Here is a 15200-nt window from a genome sequence, read left to right on the forward strand (position 1 = left end):
TCATTTTGACACCTGGCAGATGCTGGCACTGTACTCAGCATTTAAAGCCATGGCTGCTACCCTCCCAATCCTAGCCCTTTTCTATCCTTGGATTGCCAAAAACCTTTGATGTGTTGTGCTACATTAAACCACTAGAAGCAAATAATTATACATCCACCTAGAAATGCACTCATCACGAGTTATGTAAACCCTTATAGAATTTTTTTCTTTTGCTTAACTTTATTACCAAGCTTGATAGCTGCAGTCGCTTAAGTGCGGCTAGTATCCAATAATCGGGAGATAGTGGGTTCGAACCCCACTGTCGGCAGCCCTGAAGATGGTTTTCAGTGGTTTTCCATTTTCACACCAGGCTGTACCTTAATTAAGGCCACAGCCGTTTCCTTCCCATTCCCAGGCCTTTCCTATCCTATCATCACCATAAGACCTATCTGTGTCAGTGCGATGTAAAGCGAATAGCTTAACTTTATTCATTAATAAACAAAAGTGGTGGTGAATTACTCTCATCATAGTCATTTTTATAGATGACAGAAGTCTTTTCCTCCAGTGAATAATAACAATAATAATAATAATAATTAGTAATAACCCAACTACAGTAATGGAGGATGTGAATACCACAATGGTTTAGCTGCAGGATTTCCCCATGGACAGTTGATGTTCAAATCCTGGTCGTTTCCAGGTTGGAATTTTCAGCTGAAAAATCACTTGACGTCTAGAATTATACCTTTGATTAAAAGCCAAAATGAGGCAGGATGGATCTAGCAACCCCTGAAGTTCATGGAATATGCTGAAGAAAGTAGTAGTAGTACAGGGCTTCAACACTTGACCAATGCATTTGCCTCTCAGCCACCAAGTGTTCATGCAGTGTGCACTCTTGGACTCCCTGCTTCAAATATAGTACTGTGTATACAATACAAGACAATACAATGCAGTACAATCTTACCTTATAACAGATGCTGGAAGTATCATCGTTCCTGGGTTATACAGGCATTGTACCTGGAAAGCACATTCTGACTGATGCAACTGAGTTCTTCCACTGTAATGTTTCTGATCTCATTCATAATGGGTTTTTTAGTTCCTCCAATGTATGAGGATTTGTCTGATAAACCCTCTCGTTCAGTCTACTCCACAAGTAAAAATCACACACTGTTGGATCGGGGGAGCGATGGGGGGAGAAAGTGAACATTGATCATTCTGTTTGCAGACACTTCTGAGATTGTAAAAAGGGATTCTTCTGCAGTATGTGCAGTGGTTGAATCTTGTTGAAACCATTCAAGTGACTTTTCTTCTTCCATCACCTGATTAAAGAATGGCATCAAAATGGAATAATTATTGATACGAGAATTAAAAATAAAATATTCCTTCCGAGGAAGGAGCGTAAATGGACATCCCCATGACACTTGCAGCATTCCCTCTCTGGATAGCGATGCCCATACACTACCAGAGATATTCAGTAGCACGGGAATCATCTGTGATGTCCTGTAGCAGTTTTCCAAATTCAGAAACAAGATTCTTTGCTTTAGAACACCATGGTTCAAACATTTTAGTAGCAAACGCGACGAAAATATAGTTGTCGACAATGAATTAAATTTATACAACAGATAGAGATCGTATTCATTTTCTTTTTAATAAACGTCCATACTTTTGTGAGATTTGTGCTGGACGAAGCGGAGGCGGGACAGTTTTTTCTCTGGGTACTCTGTTCTTCCCTGTCATATTTTATTCCAGCAACACTTTCCAATACCATTTCATTTCATCTGTCATTCATTGAGGAGTGCGACAGGCTTTGGCAGCCGGCACAGTTCCTATCCTCACGGCTAGATGGGGCTTCATTCATTCCATTCCTGACCCGGTCGAATGATTGGAAACAGGCTGTGGATTTTTTTCATACTTTTGATGAATACTCTGTCAAATCTTTATTAGTCACCACAAGATCTAAGGTCTCATTATAAAGTATTTAATGATTTCGAACAAGGCTGTCACTATAAAATTCTCGATATGTGCACTGATTCCTGAATGCCACCCATTACTCGTGTAAAATATAAGCAAAGAAATATATTGTGTCCTTTGTTAATGCCTTTGAAGCCTTTATGAATAACACTTTGTTGTTTTACTTATAGTGTGCCCCATTTGTGCCTCAGTGTAATTTCTAGTGGATTTACATGTTATAAGGAATGTTTCGCCCTTTCCTACTTGTGCTTATTAACTGCTGTGTGGCATGACTCACCTTTATGTTTGTCCATATGTGTGTGTTTGGCAGTGGTGGGAGGAGATGTGCAGAAGGATGATATCCACCTGATCCTGGAGTACAAAGCTGATGAGGAGTGGGGCAGCTATACTTCACCACGTGCAAACAGGTACTTACTTACTTACTTACTTACTTACTTCATGGCTCTACGGTCCTTTAAGGACCTTGGCCTCCTTGACCACAGCTCTCCAGTCGTCCCAGTCTTCAGCACGCCTACGCCACCTCCTGACTCCAACGGTCCTCAGATCAGTCTCCACATCCTCCAGCCATCTCATCCGGGGCCGACCTCTCCTTCTCCTGCCCCTAGGGTGTCCTGTCAGTGCTTTCCTTGGAAGTCTTCCCTCCTCCATCCGTTGTACATGCCCCAGCCATCCAATTCGTCTCATTTTGATTGATGTCACCAAGTCCAGCTCCTTATACAATAATCTTATTTCTTCATTTGTTCTGATTCTCCATAAATCTCCCTCCTTCACCGGTCCAAATATCTTCCTCAGTACTTTCCTTTCCCATACATTTAATCTCCTCTCTGTGGCCTCAGTCAATACCCATGCCTCACTCCCATACATAAGCACTGGTTTAATTATTGTTTTGTAGAGAGTCAGTTTTAATTTCCTGCTTAAGTTTTTACTTCTCAGAAGGGGATTAAGTGCCCTGTAAGATCTGTTGGCAGCCTTAATTCGATTTACAATATCTGTCTCAACTTTATTTTCTGATGTTATTACTGAGCCAAGATATGTGAAACTATCTACTGCTTCAAAGGTGTAACCATCCACTTGGAGTTTTTCAGTGTTCCTTCCATTTCTCTCTGTTACCATATATTTAGATTTAGCCTCACTTATCTCCAAGCCCAAGGACCCAGCTGCATCTTTCAGCTCCCTCAAGGCAGTTGTAAGTGCCTCGTTACTTCTAGCAGATATCACCACATCATCTGCATAAGCCAAAATTTGGATCAGTCTATTGTAAATATTACCACCCGGATTAGTAGTTACTGATCTTACAGCTTTCTCCAACACTAGATTAAATAACACTGGTGATAAGGGGTCTCCCTGCCTTAGGCCTTCTTCGGTTCTGAAAGATCTTGACAGACTTCCCTGCACTTTTACCTGACTTCTGCTGTTCTCCAGGGTCATCTTAGTCAATTTTATTAACTTCTGTGGGAATTTAAACTCCTTCATTGTTTCCCACAATGTCGATCTCTTAACTTTGTCATAGGCTTGTTTAAAATCTATAAAAAGATGCCCTAGTCGAACGTTGTATTCATGTCTTTTCCAGAGTCATTCTCATGGTGAAAATATGGTCCATCGTCAATCTTCCAGGTCTGAAACCAGCTTGGTACTCCCCTATAATTCTTTCCGCTCTACTACTAACTCTCTTTGTTATGGCTGTAGAGAGGATTTTGTATACTATACTCAGTAAGGATATACCTCGATAATTCTTGCATTGCATGCGTGACCCCTTCTTATGTATAGGACATATATTTGCTAGTGTCCAGTCCTCCGGCATTGTACCTGTTTCCCATACCTTTTTTATTATCTCGTGTATTTTCTTCACCAACACTTCTCCATGTTTTACTATTTCTGCTGTTATGAGGTCATTCCCTGGGGCTTTATTGCTTTTCAATTGTTTTATAATCTCTCTTATTTCTGCAATCGATTGTGATCCCATATCGTCTTCATCCTCATCTCCATTCTCCTCATCCATCTCTTCCTCCTCACACTCATCTCCATATTCACCCTCCTCATCTCTCTCTGAAGTTTCCATGTGGTCTGATCCTTCTTTTTCTTCATTTATTGGTCTGACAGAAAGTAATGTTTCAAAATGTTTTGCCCATTTTTCCAGAATTCGTTCTTTCCCAACAATGAGTCTATCAGTCTCATCCTTAAGCATATTCACTCTGGGTTGATTTCCCTTCTTTACTTGTCCAACCCCATGGAAGAATTTTCTGCCTTGTTTGTTTTCAAAATTCTTCTGCATTTCATCCACTCTCTCCTTTTCTTCTATTCTTTTCTTGTTCCTTATCAATGTCTTTGCTATTCTCCGTTTCTCTTTAAAAACTGCAATATTATTTCGAGTGGGTCTCTGTAGCATTCTTTGTCGGGCAAGATTTCTCTCTTCCAGAACCTTATCCACTTCTTCGTCATACCATTTATTTCTACTCTGTTTCCATCTCTCTCGAAGTACTTCCTGCGCCGTTGTATTTATTGCTAGCTTGGTTTCCTCCCACATTGTGTTGATGTCCACATCTCCGTTTCTGCCCATCTGTAGCTTTCTTTGCAGCCGGTCTCTATACTCTTCCTCCTTCTTCTCATCCCTTAACAGTTCTACATTATAGATCTTGCTCTGCTCAGCTCTGTCCCTGAGTTTAATTGCCAGTCTTTCTCGGAACTTGATCCTCACCAGTATGTGATCTGAATCACTGTCTGCACCACGCATGCTTCTCACATCCATTATATTGGAGGCATGTCGCGCATCTATCAGCACATGGTCTATCTGGTTCTTTGTCAGACCATCCGGTGATATCCATGTCTCTTTATGGATCTCCTTATGGGGAAAACATGTGCTCTTAATCACCAGCTCCTTGCTAAAGGCAAAGTCAATCAATTTCCACCCGTTTTCATTTGATTCTTGGTGTTTACTATGATATCCTGCCACTGGGTGGTTTTCTTTCTCTTTGCCTACTTTGGCATTATAATCCCCTAGGACAACTTTAACATCATACTTGGGCAACTTGTCATATACTTGGTCCATTTTTTCATAGAAATGTTCTTTCTCTTCCTCATCGGCATCCTCTGTTGGTGCATGGACACTAATTAGTGATATGTTGGCAAATCTCCCTCTCAATCTTAACCGGCATAGTCTGGGGCTTATTGCTTCATATTCAATCACATTATGACTGACCGATTTCTTGACCATAAACCCTGTTCCTATTCTATTTTCTTCCTCCCCACTATTGAACAAAATGTAGTGCTGTAGATCTGTCACCTCGATTGTCTTCCATCTTATCTCCTGTAATGCTGCCACATCTATCTGATATTTAAGTAATTCCTCCTCCAATTTTCTACTAGCCCCGGCCTGAAAGATACTTCTCACATTCCATGTTCCAATATATCCGTATCGTTGCCATTTAGCGCGCTTTAGTCGTCGTAAGTTTGGGACAGTCCGGTTATCTTGATTTGGTTTCTGAACAATGTGTAGTTTTGTGGTAGTGGAGTTGTTAGCCCCACGTACCAACCCCCAACCTGGAGGACCAGGGTATTACTCTTAGTCTGGATCATCACCTTAGACCTGTCCGGCTTGGGTGGCCCTACCAGGAGCATATGCTCCCGCCGGCATAGCTCTAAGGATCATTTGAACATGCAAGCCTCCAAAACACCCGGCAAAATGTATTTTGCCTTCGTCAAGGTGGTGATACCATCGGGAGGGCAAACAGGTACTTCTTTATGTAATTAGAAATGGAAGATTAACACTTTTTTCTGTTGGATAAAAATAGGAAAAATAAGAAGTATGATAGAAACACGCGCAAAGAAGAATACCTAGTCTGGCCGTAAATACTGTTACAACCTACCTGCAAAATTCCATCATTTTTCCCATGATACCATCTAGTGGCATATAGGAGAACTTCTCTTGTAAACAGTTTGCATTAATGTCCAAAGTGGTTCTGTTATATCCATTGTCTCATAATCAAAGAATGGGGCAGTTATTAAATTTTTTTTGTTGTAATAGTGCTGTACAAGGTAGGAAGACAGCCTTCAGACATCTTTGACATCATTAAGAAGTTTGGTATCAGGAGTGTTCATCTCTCAAACAATTGAATGCTGTGAAGAGTACATCTGACTGCCCTCATTCGGGTTGTTTGAGGTGTACTAGGATACCATAGCTCATTAATGCCACAAAACAAAGAAGTCACCAAAATCTTGTGTGAAATCAAAAGGAAATGGCAGTGAATGTTTCAAGAAGAACAGTGCCCTAGATAGGAAGTGATGTTGGTCTGAAAGCACTTTCTTGCAGCACTCTTGGCCCTTCCTAACAACACAATGCCCCAAAAAACATTAAAAGTAATTATTATTATTATTATTGTTATTATTATTGTTATGGAGATATCCGTGGTAGTTAGAGGTGAAAGAAGGTGCGGGCTGGAATAGGTCTCAACTACAAAATTAAAGTTAATTTAAAACTTTAACAAAGGTTATATTTTCTTTTCAAAATCGACAATTAACAGAGTATAATAGGTACCAAGTAGCAGATCAACAAATTAACAAATTACAGTTCGTGACAAGATTTGGGCTTCGAGCCCCAAGTTTAATTCCTGAGCTCTCAGCTCACAACCACAATTGCTAACGGGCAGAAAACCCCTAAGTACGAGGAGCACTTGCTCCTAATTACAATGTTAAGAAAAAGAGCAGACCCGCTCTCAATTTTTACAAGCCTATCAAAGGCTACAACAAACTTCATTTTTATCTGCCCTTAAGGCACACAAGGAAACAGGGGTAATTAATACCCAACCTACGGGGCCTTCGCATGAAGAAAACAAAACATCAGGTTAAGTTACTGGCCCGAAGTACAGAAGAGATTGGAGGCGTGAACTTGTACTCCTAAATACACTTTTAAAACCTAAGTGGCTCTAGGCCGAAACACAGGGGCTAATCCCAAGCTAAGGAGGTGACCCATATGAGAAACTTTAATATTAAGGAAGAGAAGAAACGGTTATGAAAATGTAGTCACCTCAATTTCCAAATGAAGGGGAGTTCAAGAGGGTAAAGCACTCTCTATCCCCGCTTTACAGTAATTTATAGATTTATAATTTATAGATTTTACATAGACAGAAAAGAATTTACATTTTAAAAAGGTAGGTTACATACTAAAGGTTTCGAACCCTCCCCGAGAGTTAAACTGCTGAGCTAGCAAGAAATGAAGATGTTAACAGGCCATTACCTTGTAGAAGAACTGCTGCTTGAAGAAAGAGGCGCTTCCCGCCCCCTGCTACATTTCCACACACACTAAGTTAATGTTACTCAAGTGGCACCGAGACAAGAAAATCAGCAATTTATATACCCTCGTGGAACATTCGAGACCTTTCAGGAATGAGTAGACACACCCTTTCGCTTTTATTGGATAACAGCAAAAACTAATACACAAGACGAGGAAGAAACACCTTATTGGTGGAAAATTAATTACATAAATTCCTGATTGGTTACATTCAAAACGGGCGGAAAGAAAGGATTTATATTGCCAACCCACAAACCACAGAACAAAATTTAGTAAAAATAAAACTTAGGAATACAATATTTCTTCAAGAAAGTTCATTCCATTGCACCAGGGTGTGTTACCATAGTTTTGGGTAGAGACATTTGTTAGAGATTGTCCACACCTCTTAATCATTGAAAAACAAAAGGCAAATAAAAAACACTCAGTGACATCTTCTGAATAACCGTGGAATTAGTTCAGTAGTTAAAGTTCCAAGTTTCTCCAGTAGAGAAGTTTCAGTTGGCGCAATATTTGCATTCGCGGCGTGGAGGTGTACCGCCCGGTACAATTATTATTATTATTATTATTATTATTATTATTATTATTATTATTATTATTATTATTATTATTATTATTAACAGCACAGTTGAAGCAGCAGAGGCTGGTCATGTGCTGAGTACTGCTTAAGCGACACGCGCAAAAGGTCATAGAAAAATTCTCTTTACCGATAAGAAAGATTTTTACAATTGAAGTCTATGTCTTAGGTACAGTCATAGCTCATCAGATGGCTGTGAAAATCTAGTGCGTTCGTCCTCCATGGCATCACTAATTATATGGTGCAGAGTATCTGCCACTGTCATTATGGATATTGACTTTTGCGAGAAAGGTTTCGAAACAGTGATATGTTCTATTGCAAAGCCCTTAAATCAAACTTGTTCAATGTTCTTTCATATCTAAAAATTGTATTTTTCTTTTGTAATACGTACTCCATATAATGTTTGTATAATAATATTATGGTATTTATGGCTGGACTAGGAACAATCACAGGCTAGTGCGGGCAGAGAAAGGAGTAGAAAGGAGAGACTCTGTCTTGTTACGATAAGTCAGGCTTCTAAGTCAGTCATTAGACGATAAATGATCAAATTAATTCAGTGATCAATTTAAATAAAGTGTAAAAGCATATATTTGTTAGAAGTAATGCATAAATTACACCAATATTTTAGAATACTGATATAAAACTGAAGTGGAAGACATAATGGATGTAAGAGATTAAGTAACAAATAAGTAACACTAAAATGATACACCTTTAAGGGAAAGATAATGCACTTGCATTAAGAAAGAAAAAGGCAGAACAGGCTTTATGTGCCTTGATTCTTAAGCAATCATTTTTGTTACCATGGTTTGTGGATCAGCAGAGGTGAAAGAAGGTGCCGGGGTGAATGGGTCTAACTACTTTGTCAAGAAAGAATTTAAACTGAAATGGAAGGTTATATTTTCGAAAAGTAACAAGTTAACAAATTCTCACTTTGTGAGATAACAGTTACATAACAAATTAAAAACAAGATTTAGGGGGGAAAAAAATTCAAGATTTTGAATCTTTAACACACTTCGGCTACAAGCCCTTAGTTTTACAATTTTTGAGTTCCTAGCTCAAAATCCAAATTTGTTTCAAGGGCAGAAATCCCCTAATAACATGGAGCACTTTCTCCCACTTTGCAATGTCAAGCCTCCCAGAGGCATCCAAACAACACTAGAAAAGAGCAGACACGCTCTCAATTTTTCAAGCCTATTCAAGGCAATACCATACTTTACAATAAATTACCATCAAGGCACAACTTACAAAAATGAAACAGGAGTGTCTCGTACCCAGCCTACAGGGCCTTCGTGTAGAAGAAATAACAGGAAATAAATGGCCCAAAAATGAAAGAAGTCGAACACTTGCACTCCTCTATGTAGCTTCTTAAAACCTAAAAGGCACTAGGCCGATGAAACAGGCGCTATTCCCAAACTATGGAGGTGACTCGTATAAGAAAAATTTAAGACATTACAGAAAGGAAGTAAACCAGTTACAAAACGTAGTCACCTCAAACCAATATGAAGGGGAGCTCGAGAGGGTAAATCACTTTCTATCCCCGAATTACAGTTGCAGATTTTACTTAAGTTTTTACATAAGCCAGCAGAAAATTACATATTTAGGAAATTAGGTTACATTGTAAAGGTTTTGGACCTTTCCCGTGGGTTAAACTGCTGAGCTAGCAAGAAATAAAGATATTAAACGGCCATTACCTTACTGAAGACCTGCTGCCTGATGAAAGAGGTGCTTCCTGCCTCCTGCTTTACGTCCACACACTTAGTTAGATGTTGATCGAGTGGCAGAGAAATGAGAAAATCCGCAGTTTATAAACCCTCGGGGAAGGTTCGAGACCTTTCATGAATAATCAAGCCACACCCCCAGGTTTTTATTGGCTACATTAAACAGTTACACACAAAATCGAAGAAGAAATGCGGGATTGGCTGAAAATTAATAACAGAAATTATTGATTACCTAACTTCAAAACTGGCGGAAGGAAAAGCTAAATATTGCCAACCTACAAAAGAATGAACAAAATTTAGTAAAGAAACAAAACTTATGAGTACAAAATTTCTTCAAAAAAGTTCTTTCACTTCGCCCCAGGGTGCATGATCATAGTTTCTTAGTAGAGACATCTATGAGAGAGTGTCCACACTTCTTGAGGAACAGAAAACAAAAAAAGTTGAAATTCACACAGTACTGGTAACTTCATAATCACAAAATTAAGGTAGTGACATCTTCTGAGGAAATTTATAATTTGGTCCAGTTTTAAGTTCACTGTTTCTCCTGTAGATGAGTACTATAAGGCAGAAGATTTAAATGTGCAGCATAGAGGTGTACCACCCGGTACAATTTTCATAGCCCAAAAAAATTAATTGTAGTATTAAGTATGAAATAACTCTTTAAATTAACAGGTACAACAGGTGCATGAGGTATTGGAGGGCATGTTAAAGGCAGTACAAAACAGTATGATGAATAATGAAATGCTGTACATTGATTCAGAATTTGTTTCATATAGGAAGTAATGTTTGGACTACAGGTTTACTCTTTGTATTTGTATCCTTTAGTCTGAATAATGGCTTCGATGCAGAAATGGAGACTTTTATTAATCATGCGGTTCTTATTGCTCAGATACTGATAGTTTTTTGGGAATCAATCATGTTGTGAAAATGTTGATTAGTTTCCCACTCGACAACACCCCACATAGGAGATTTAGGTCTGTCAAGTTAGGTGGCCACATGCTTGATGTGATGTGGTCGTGTAGATTGGCCGCCATCCATTCTTGTGTCGTGCCATGCTTCTGTCACAGACATAATACATTGCATTGGAAATTTACTTGCCTAAAGGGAAAAATATTTAGGAACGTGTTGTCACACAGCATTGCTCATCTCTCCCTGAATTAGATATCCATAAAAATGGACTGAGACTTGTACTCCTGGAGGGATCCACGGATAGGACATGAAGGAAAACTCAGTCAAAACGGGTATGTTCATGTGAAAATAAAGATCCCAGAATAGGAATATGTAGAAAAGGGGGAAGCTTAGGAAATAATTCACAAGAATCAGCTGAAAGCATTTTGTATTGCCAAAAAAAGGAATTCATCATAAAATGCAGGGATTCCTTTCTTAGTAGCATGGAGTTTGCTTTCAAGAAATTAAACAGATACAATGCAACATAGTGCAGAGTCATCCAGAACAGAATCTCAAATCTAATACAGTATTGAGTACAAACACAATTTTCTGGAATAGAATCAGAAGCAGCATCAAATTTTTTCTCAGAACACTCAGACTGTAGAGTAACTAGGATTTGAATCACAGAGCCCAGTGATGAGAGGCTGGCGTGCTGCCACCTGAGCCACAGAGACTCTCCTTTTCTTTCTTATTATTTTTTAAAATAGTGTTTCCAACAATTTGTACCTGTGCATAACATAATATGCTGGTTCCATGGTGTAGGGGTAGCATGCCTGCCTCCTACCCGGAGGCCCCGGGTTCGATTCCCGGCCAAGTGAGGGATTTTTACCTGGACCTGAGGGCTGGTTCGAGGTCCACTCAGCCTACGTGATTAGAATTGAGGAGCTATCTGACGCTGAGATGACAGTCCCGGTTTAGAAAGCCAAGAATAATGGCCGAGAGGATCCGTCGTGCTGACCACACGACACCTCATAATCTTGTGTTACAAATTCTTATAATTTTGTTAAATACCACCTATTCAGTGCAATCTACTGCAGCTATCAATGCACCGCCTATCTTCACTTCCCCTTCCCACTCCCCGCCAAAACTTAAACTCATCCACACTCACTCATATAATACAAGGAGTGCAAACAGAACAAGAAGTAGTTCGCAAGAGGCTAGGAGTAACACTAGACAATTACGCAGCAGGAAGAAAAGTAAGTGACAATTCTTTTGATAAGAAGTTTATACGAAATTATAATCAAAACCATAAACATATATTTTTTATCTTTCATTACAGATATACCAACAAGCCCAATTTGGAATATACGAGAATCATTCAAATTCTACCTCACATTAGAAAGTATTTATTCACCAACAAGTTTGTTCATAAACAATATTCTCGTATTGAAAACATAAGATTAATGCCAATACATTTTGTACAAATGTTACTCCAACAACATCGAGAAGAAGTTAAATGTTCATATCATAGGCAATTATCAACTGTAGAAAATTGTTAATGTAGTTAACGAAGTTTCAACGACAATCATACAAGTCAAGCAACATTAAATCAATACAATTAGCCAGATCTCGAAAGGTTTTTAAAAATAATTTTAAAGGATGTTCACCAGATGAGTTTAATCAATAAAATATTAGACTTAGATAGATTTTAGACAAATATGTTTTAGCTTAGACATAATTTTATTGTTATATGACTTGTAAAATATAATAAGATTTGCCAATCAGGTTTACAAGCCTAATTTAATCCAATAGAATAGATTCATGATCTTATTTAACCTTACGTAAATGATAATTGGCTGATGATGCTCACGAAAAAGGAGCGAAACATGTACCATATCAACAACTGAATAAATATGCAAGTTATTATTGTATTGAATAGGTGGTATTTAACAAAATTATAATAATTTGTATCACAAGTAGATCTTCAATGTTGTGGCTGTGTTTTTTATAATTTGCTTTACGTTGCACCAGCACAGTTAGGTATTATGTCAACGATGGGATAGGAAAGGGCTAGGAGTGGGAAGGAAGCGGCTGTTACCTTAATTAAGGTACAGCCCCAGCATTTGCTTGGTGTGAAGATGGGAAACCACGGAAAACCACCTTCAAGGTTGCTGACAGTGATGTTCGAACCCACTATCTCCCTAATGCAAGCTCACAGCTGTGCGACCTTATCCGCACGATCAACTCACTCGATGTGTTGTGGGTATCCACAGGGTTTGTATCTACATGGAAGGTGAATTATTATATCTTGATAATAATTAGGCAAGTTTAACAAAATATTAAACGTGAGGAACATACAATACCATGTGCTCATTCTTTTTCTTTTTTTTTTTTCCGTGATAGAAATTGAACTGATCGTCTCAAGATCTTTTTATGGCAAGGAAAGGTTTTTTTATAGTCAGACAAAATTATAATTTTCAAAATGTACAGACAGAATGTTGTTTGTATACATTTCTAAATATCTTTCTCTGTTCCTGTCCGAGCTGTAACTGGAAACTTCACCATATTAAATTTTATCTATGATATGTAAATAATGCATATCACATAAAATTTCATTTGTGTGGGGTTTTTTTTCCTCTTCTTTCAGATTCATCATACATAATGACCAAAACAATCCGTTTGTTAGCTCTCTGGAAGCTTTTGGTGAGGAACTGAAGAAATTTAATCCAAGCCTTCTTGTGGTTAGTGGGTTGCAGATGATGGACATGTATCCTTTTGCACCAGGTGAGGTCAGCTTGAATTTTTCAAGTAGGAAAAAGAAAGAGATGAGCAAATATTTCTTTGCGTTCCGTGATGTCACAGATTTTTTTTTTAGGTATTCGCTAACTGAAATATCTTGAGTGGGATGCAGTTGGGTTTATGAATTTTAAGATGTCTGATTGTGATTATACATGCTAGCTTAAGAATATTTCCAGAATTTGTTCATTCATTTAGCTAACATATCCTTCAAAATACAGTGAAACCTCGTTAAGACGTTCCTGCAGGGAAGAAGGTAAAAGAGCGAGTTAAGCGAAAAAACATAGTAATGAATATACAAATAAAAACTATCCAACAGGGATATGGAAACCCTAGATAGGATTTTTTCCAACATGAGGGCATTTTAAGTCATGTATCTGCGGATACAGTGAAAAACGTAGGCCTGTTTACCATTTCTAAAGATGGGAGGAAAGTATTAAAAGGTGTGAAAAACACAAGAACAAATATGAAAACTTTCTCTGCTGGGGATTATAAAATAACAAGTACTGGTACACTGAAAGGTGTGAAAAAAAAACCAGAATGGAAACATGTGCACAGGCGCCAACAAAAATATCTTAAGTATTATTGAGCATCACACACTTTCTAAAACAAATGTTAGTAGAAGCCTTTTATTTTGGAGCAGTGGGTTATTAAACATTATTTTCTAGTCACACTCTTAGACAATGAATTAGAGGTGGGTTACATTCGACCATGTGCAACTGCGAGGAATGACTTTGGTCGCCATTTTGAATAGAATAAAACTTCGACCAACTTGAGTGATTGAGTTTCAACATTTGTGACCTCTGCGCGCTTATGCCAGTTCACTTTTTGACAGATTTTTAATTTTGTCTTCATTTAGTTATTAAGGAATTTCACGTTTTCTGTGTCCATAACTAGGTTATCACGACAAATATGCACCACACTAGTCAATTTCACATGATTATGTTTCTTATCCAGATAATAGGCTACCATATCACGCAACAAATATTAGCTACACTTCACTGTACCACTCAACACCAAATATATTTCTAGCTTCTGAATGGAATGCAAAATACAAGTACAAACAGACTCGCTCTGCTATTCAGCAATCTTGCTGTTAACCGGCAAGTAAAACTGAACATTCCTGTGACTAACAGCTTGCTCCCCGAAAGTGCAACTTATCCTTTGAAGTTCAGGAAGGCCTTTTCTTGTAATCACGCAGTTGTGGTGACGGATCTCACCCGAGTTGAAAATTACTTTTCTTTGAGAAGGAATGACAAATACAGCAATATTTTCAGGTCTACGAAAAATGTGATCGTACTAAGTGGTAATAGCAAAAATTTGTGACATGACATACGAGGTATTTTTATATAGATTTAATACGATGAGGATCGGGACTTCAAATTCACAATATGCTAAGTGGGAAAACATGTTAATGAGGAATGCACGAACGAGGTTTTCACTGTAGTACCTTTCTGCAGTGACACACTTCTGCAATGTGCATAAAGTGTTTGGAAGCATTGCATTATATGAAACCAGTCTCACTGCTGTTGTCTCATATGCAGTGATTTATTCAGCACTCCTCAATCATTACCCCTTCAAGCGACTTCTTTGCTGCGGGAAGAGATAGAAATCGGGTGGTAACATTAATCGCAGAAGACGGAAGAAGTCAGGTGGTGACAGATCAGGAGAGTGTGAAACACACGTCCAATGTCGTTCAAAAGAAATAGTCACCCATCACAACATCACATGTACACCGAATGTTTGCTTCATTTGTTGCAGTGGAAGGTTGACTGCTGCGCTGGTCATCTTTGAAACTTCTGTGACCTTCATAAAAATGTTTATGCAAGGTGTAAACCTGGATTAGTTTCATTGCTGCTTCACCATAAACTTCTTCGAGCATTTTTAATGTCTCTGAAGGAGATCTGTGTAACACAAAATTTGAAATTTTCACATTGCTATTTAACGGATATTCTCAAATGTGACGAACGAATAACACAGAAACAATAATAGA

The 15200-nt window shown here is 38.4% G+C and overlaps 1 protein-coding gene across 1 annotated transcript in view; it reads left to right on the forward strand.

Annotated features, from left to right (window-relative positions):
• Nucleotides 1–15200, forward strand: part of LOC136883145 (ADP-dependent glucokinase) — a 45130-nt gene that overhangs the window by 10460 nt on the left and 19470 nt on the right. The window contains exons 3-4 of the mRNA XM_067155328.2: nucleotides 2258–2354; nucleotides 13059–13195. Of these exons, the coding sequence (XP_067011429.1) occupies nucleotides 2258–2354; nucleotides 13059–13195 (234 nt within the window). The remainder of the gene's footprint in view (nucleotides 1–2257; nucleotides 2355–13058; nucleotides 13196–15200) is intronic.

The sequence above is a fragment of the Anabrus simplex genome, chromosome 11, assembly GCF_040414725.1.
Source record: "Anabrus simplex isolate iqAnaSimp1 chromosome 11, ASM4041472v1, whole genome shotgun sequence".
NCBI lineage: Eukaryota > Metazoa > Arthropoda > Insecta > Orthoptera > Tettigoniidae > Anabrus > Anabrus simplex.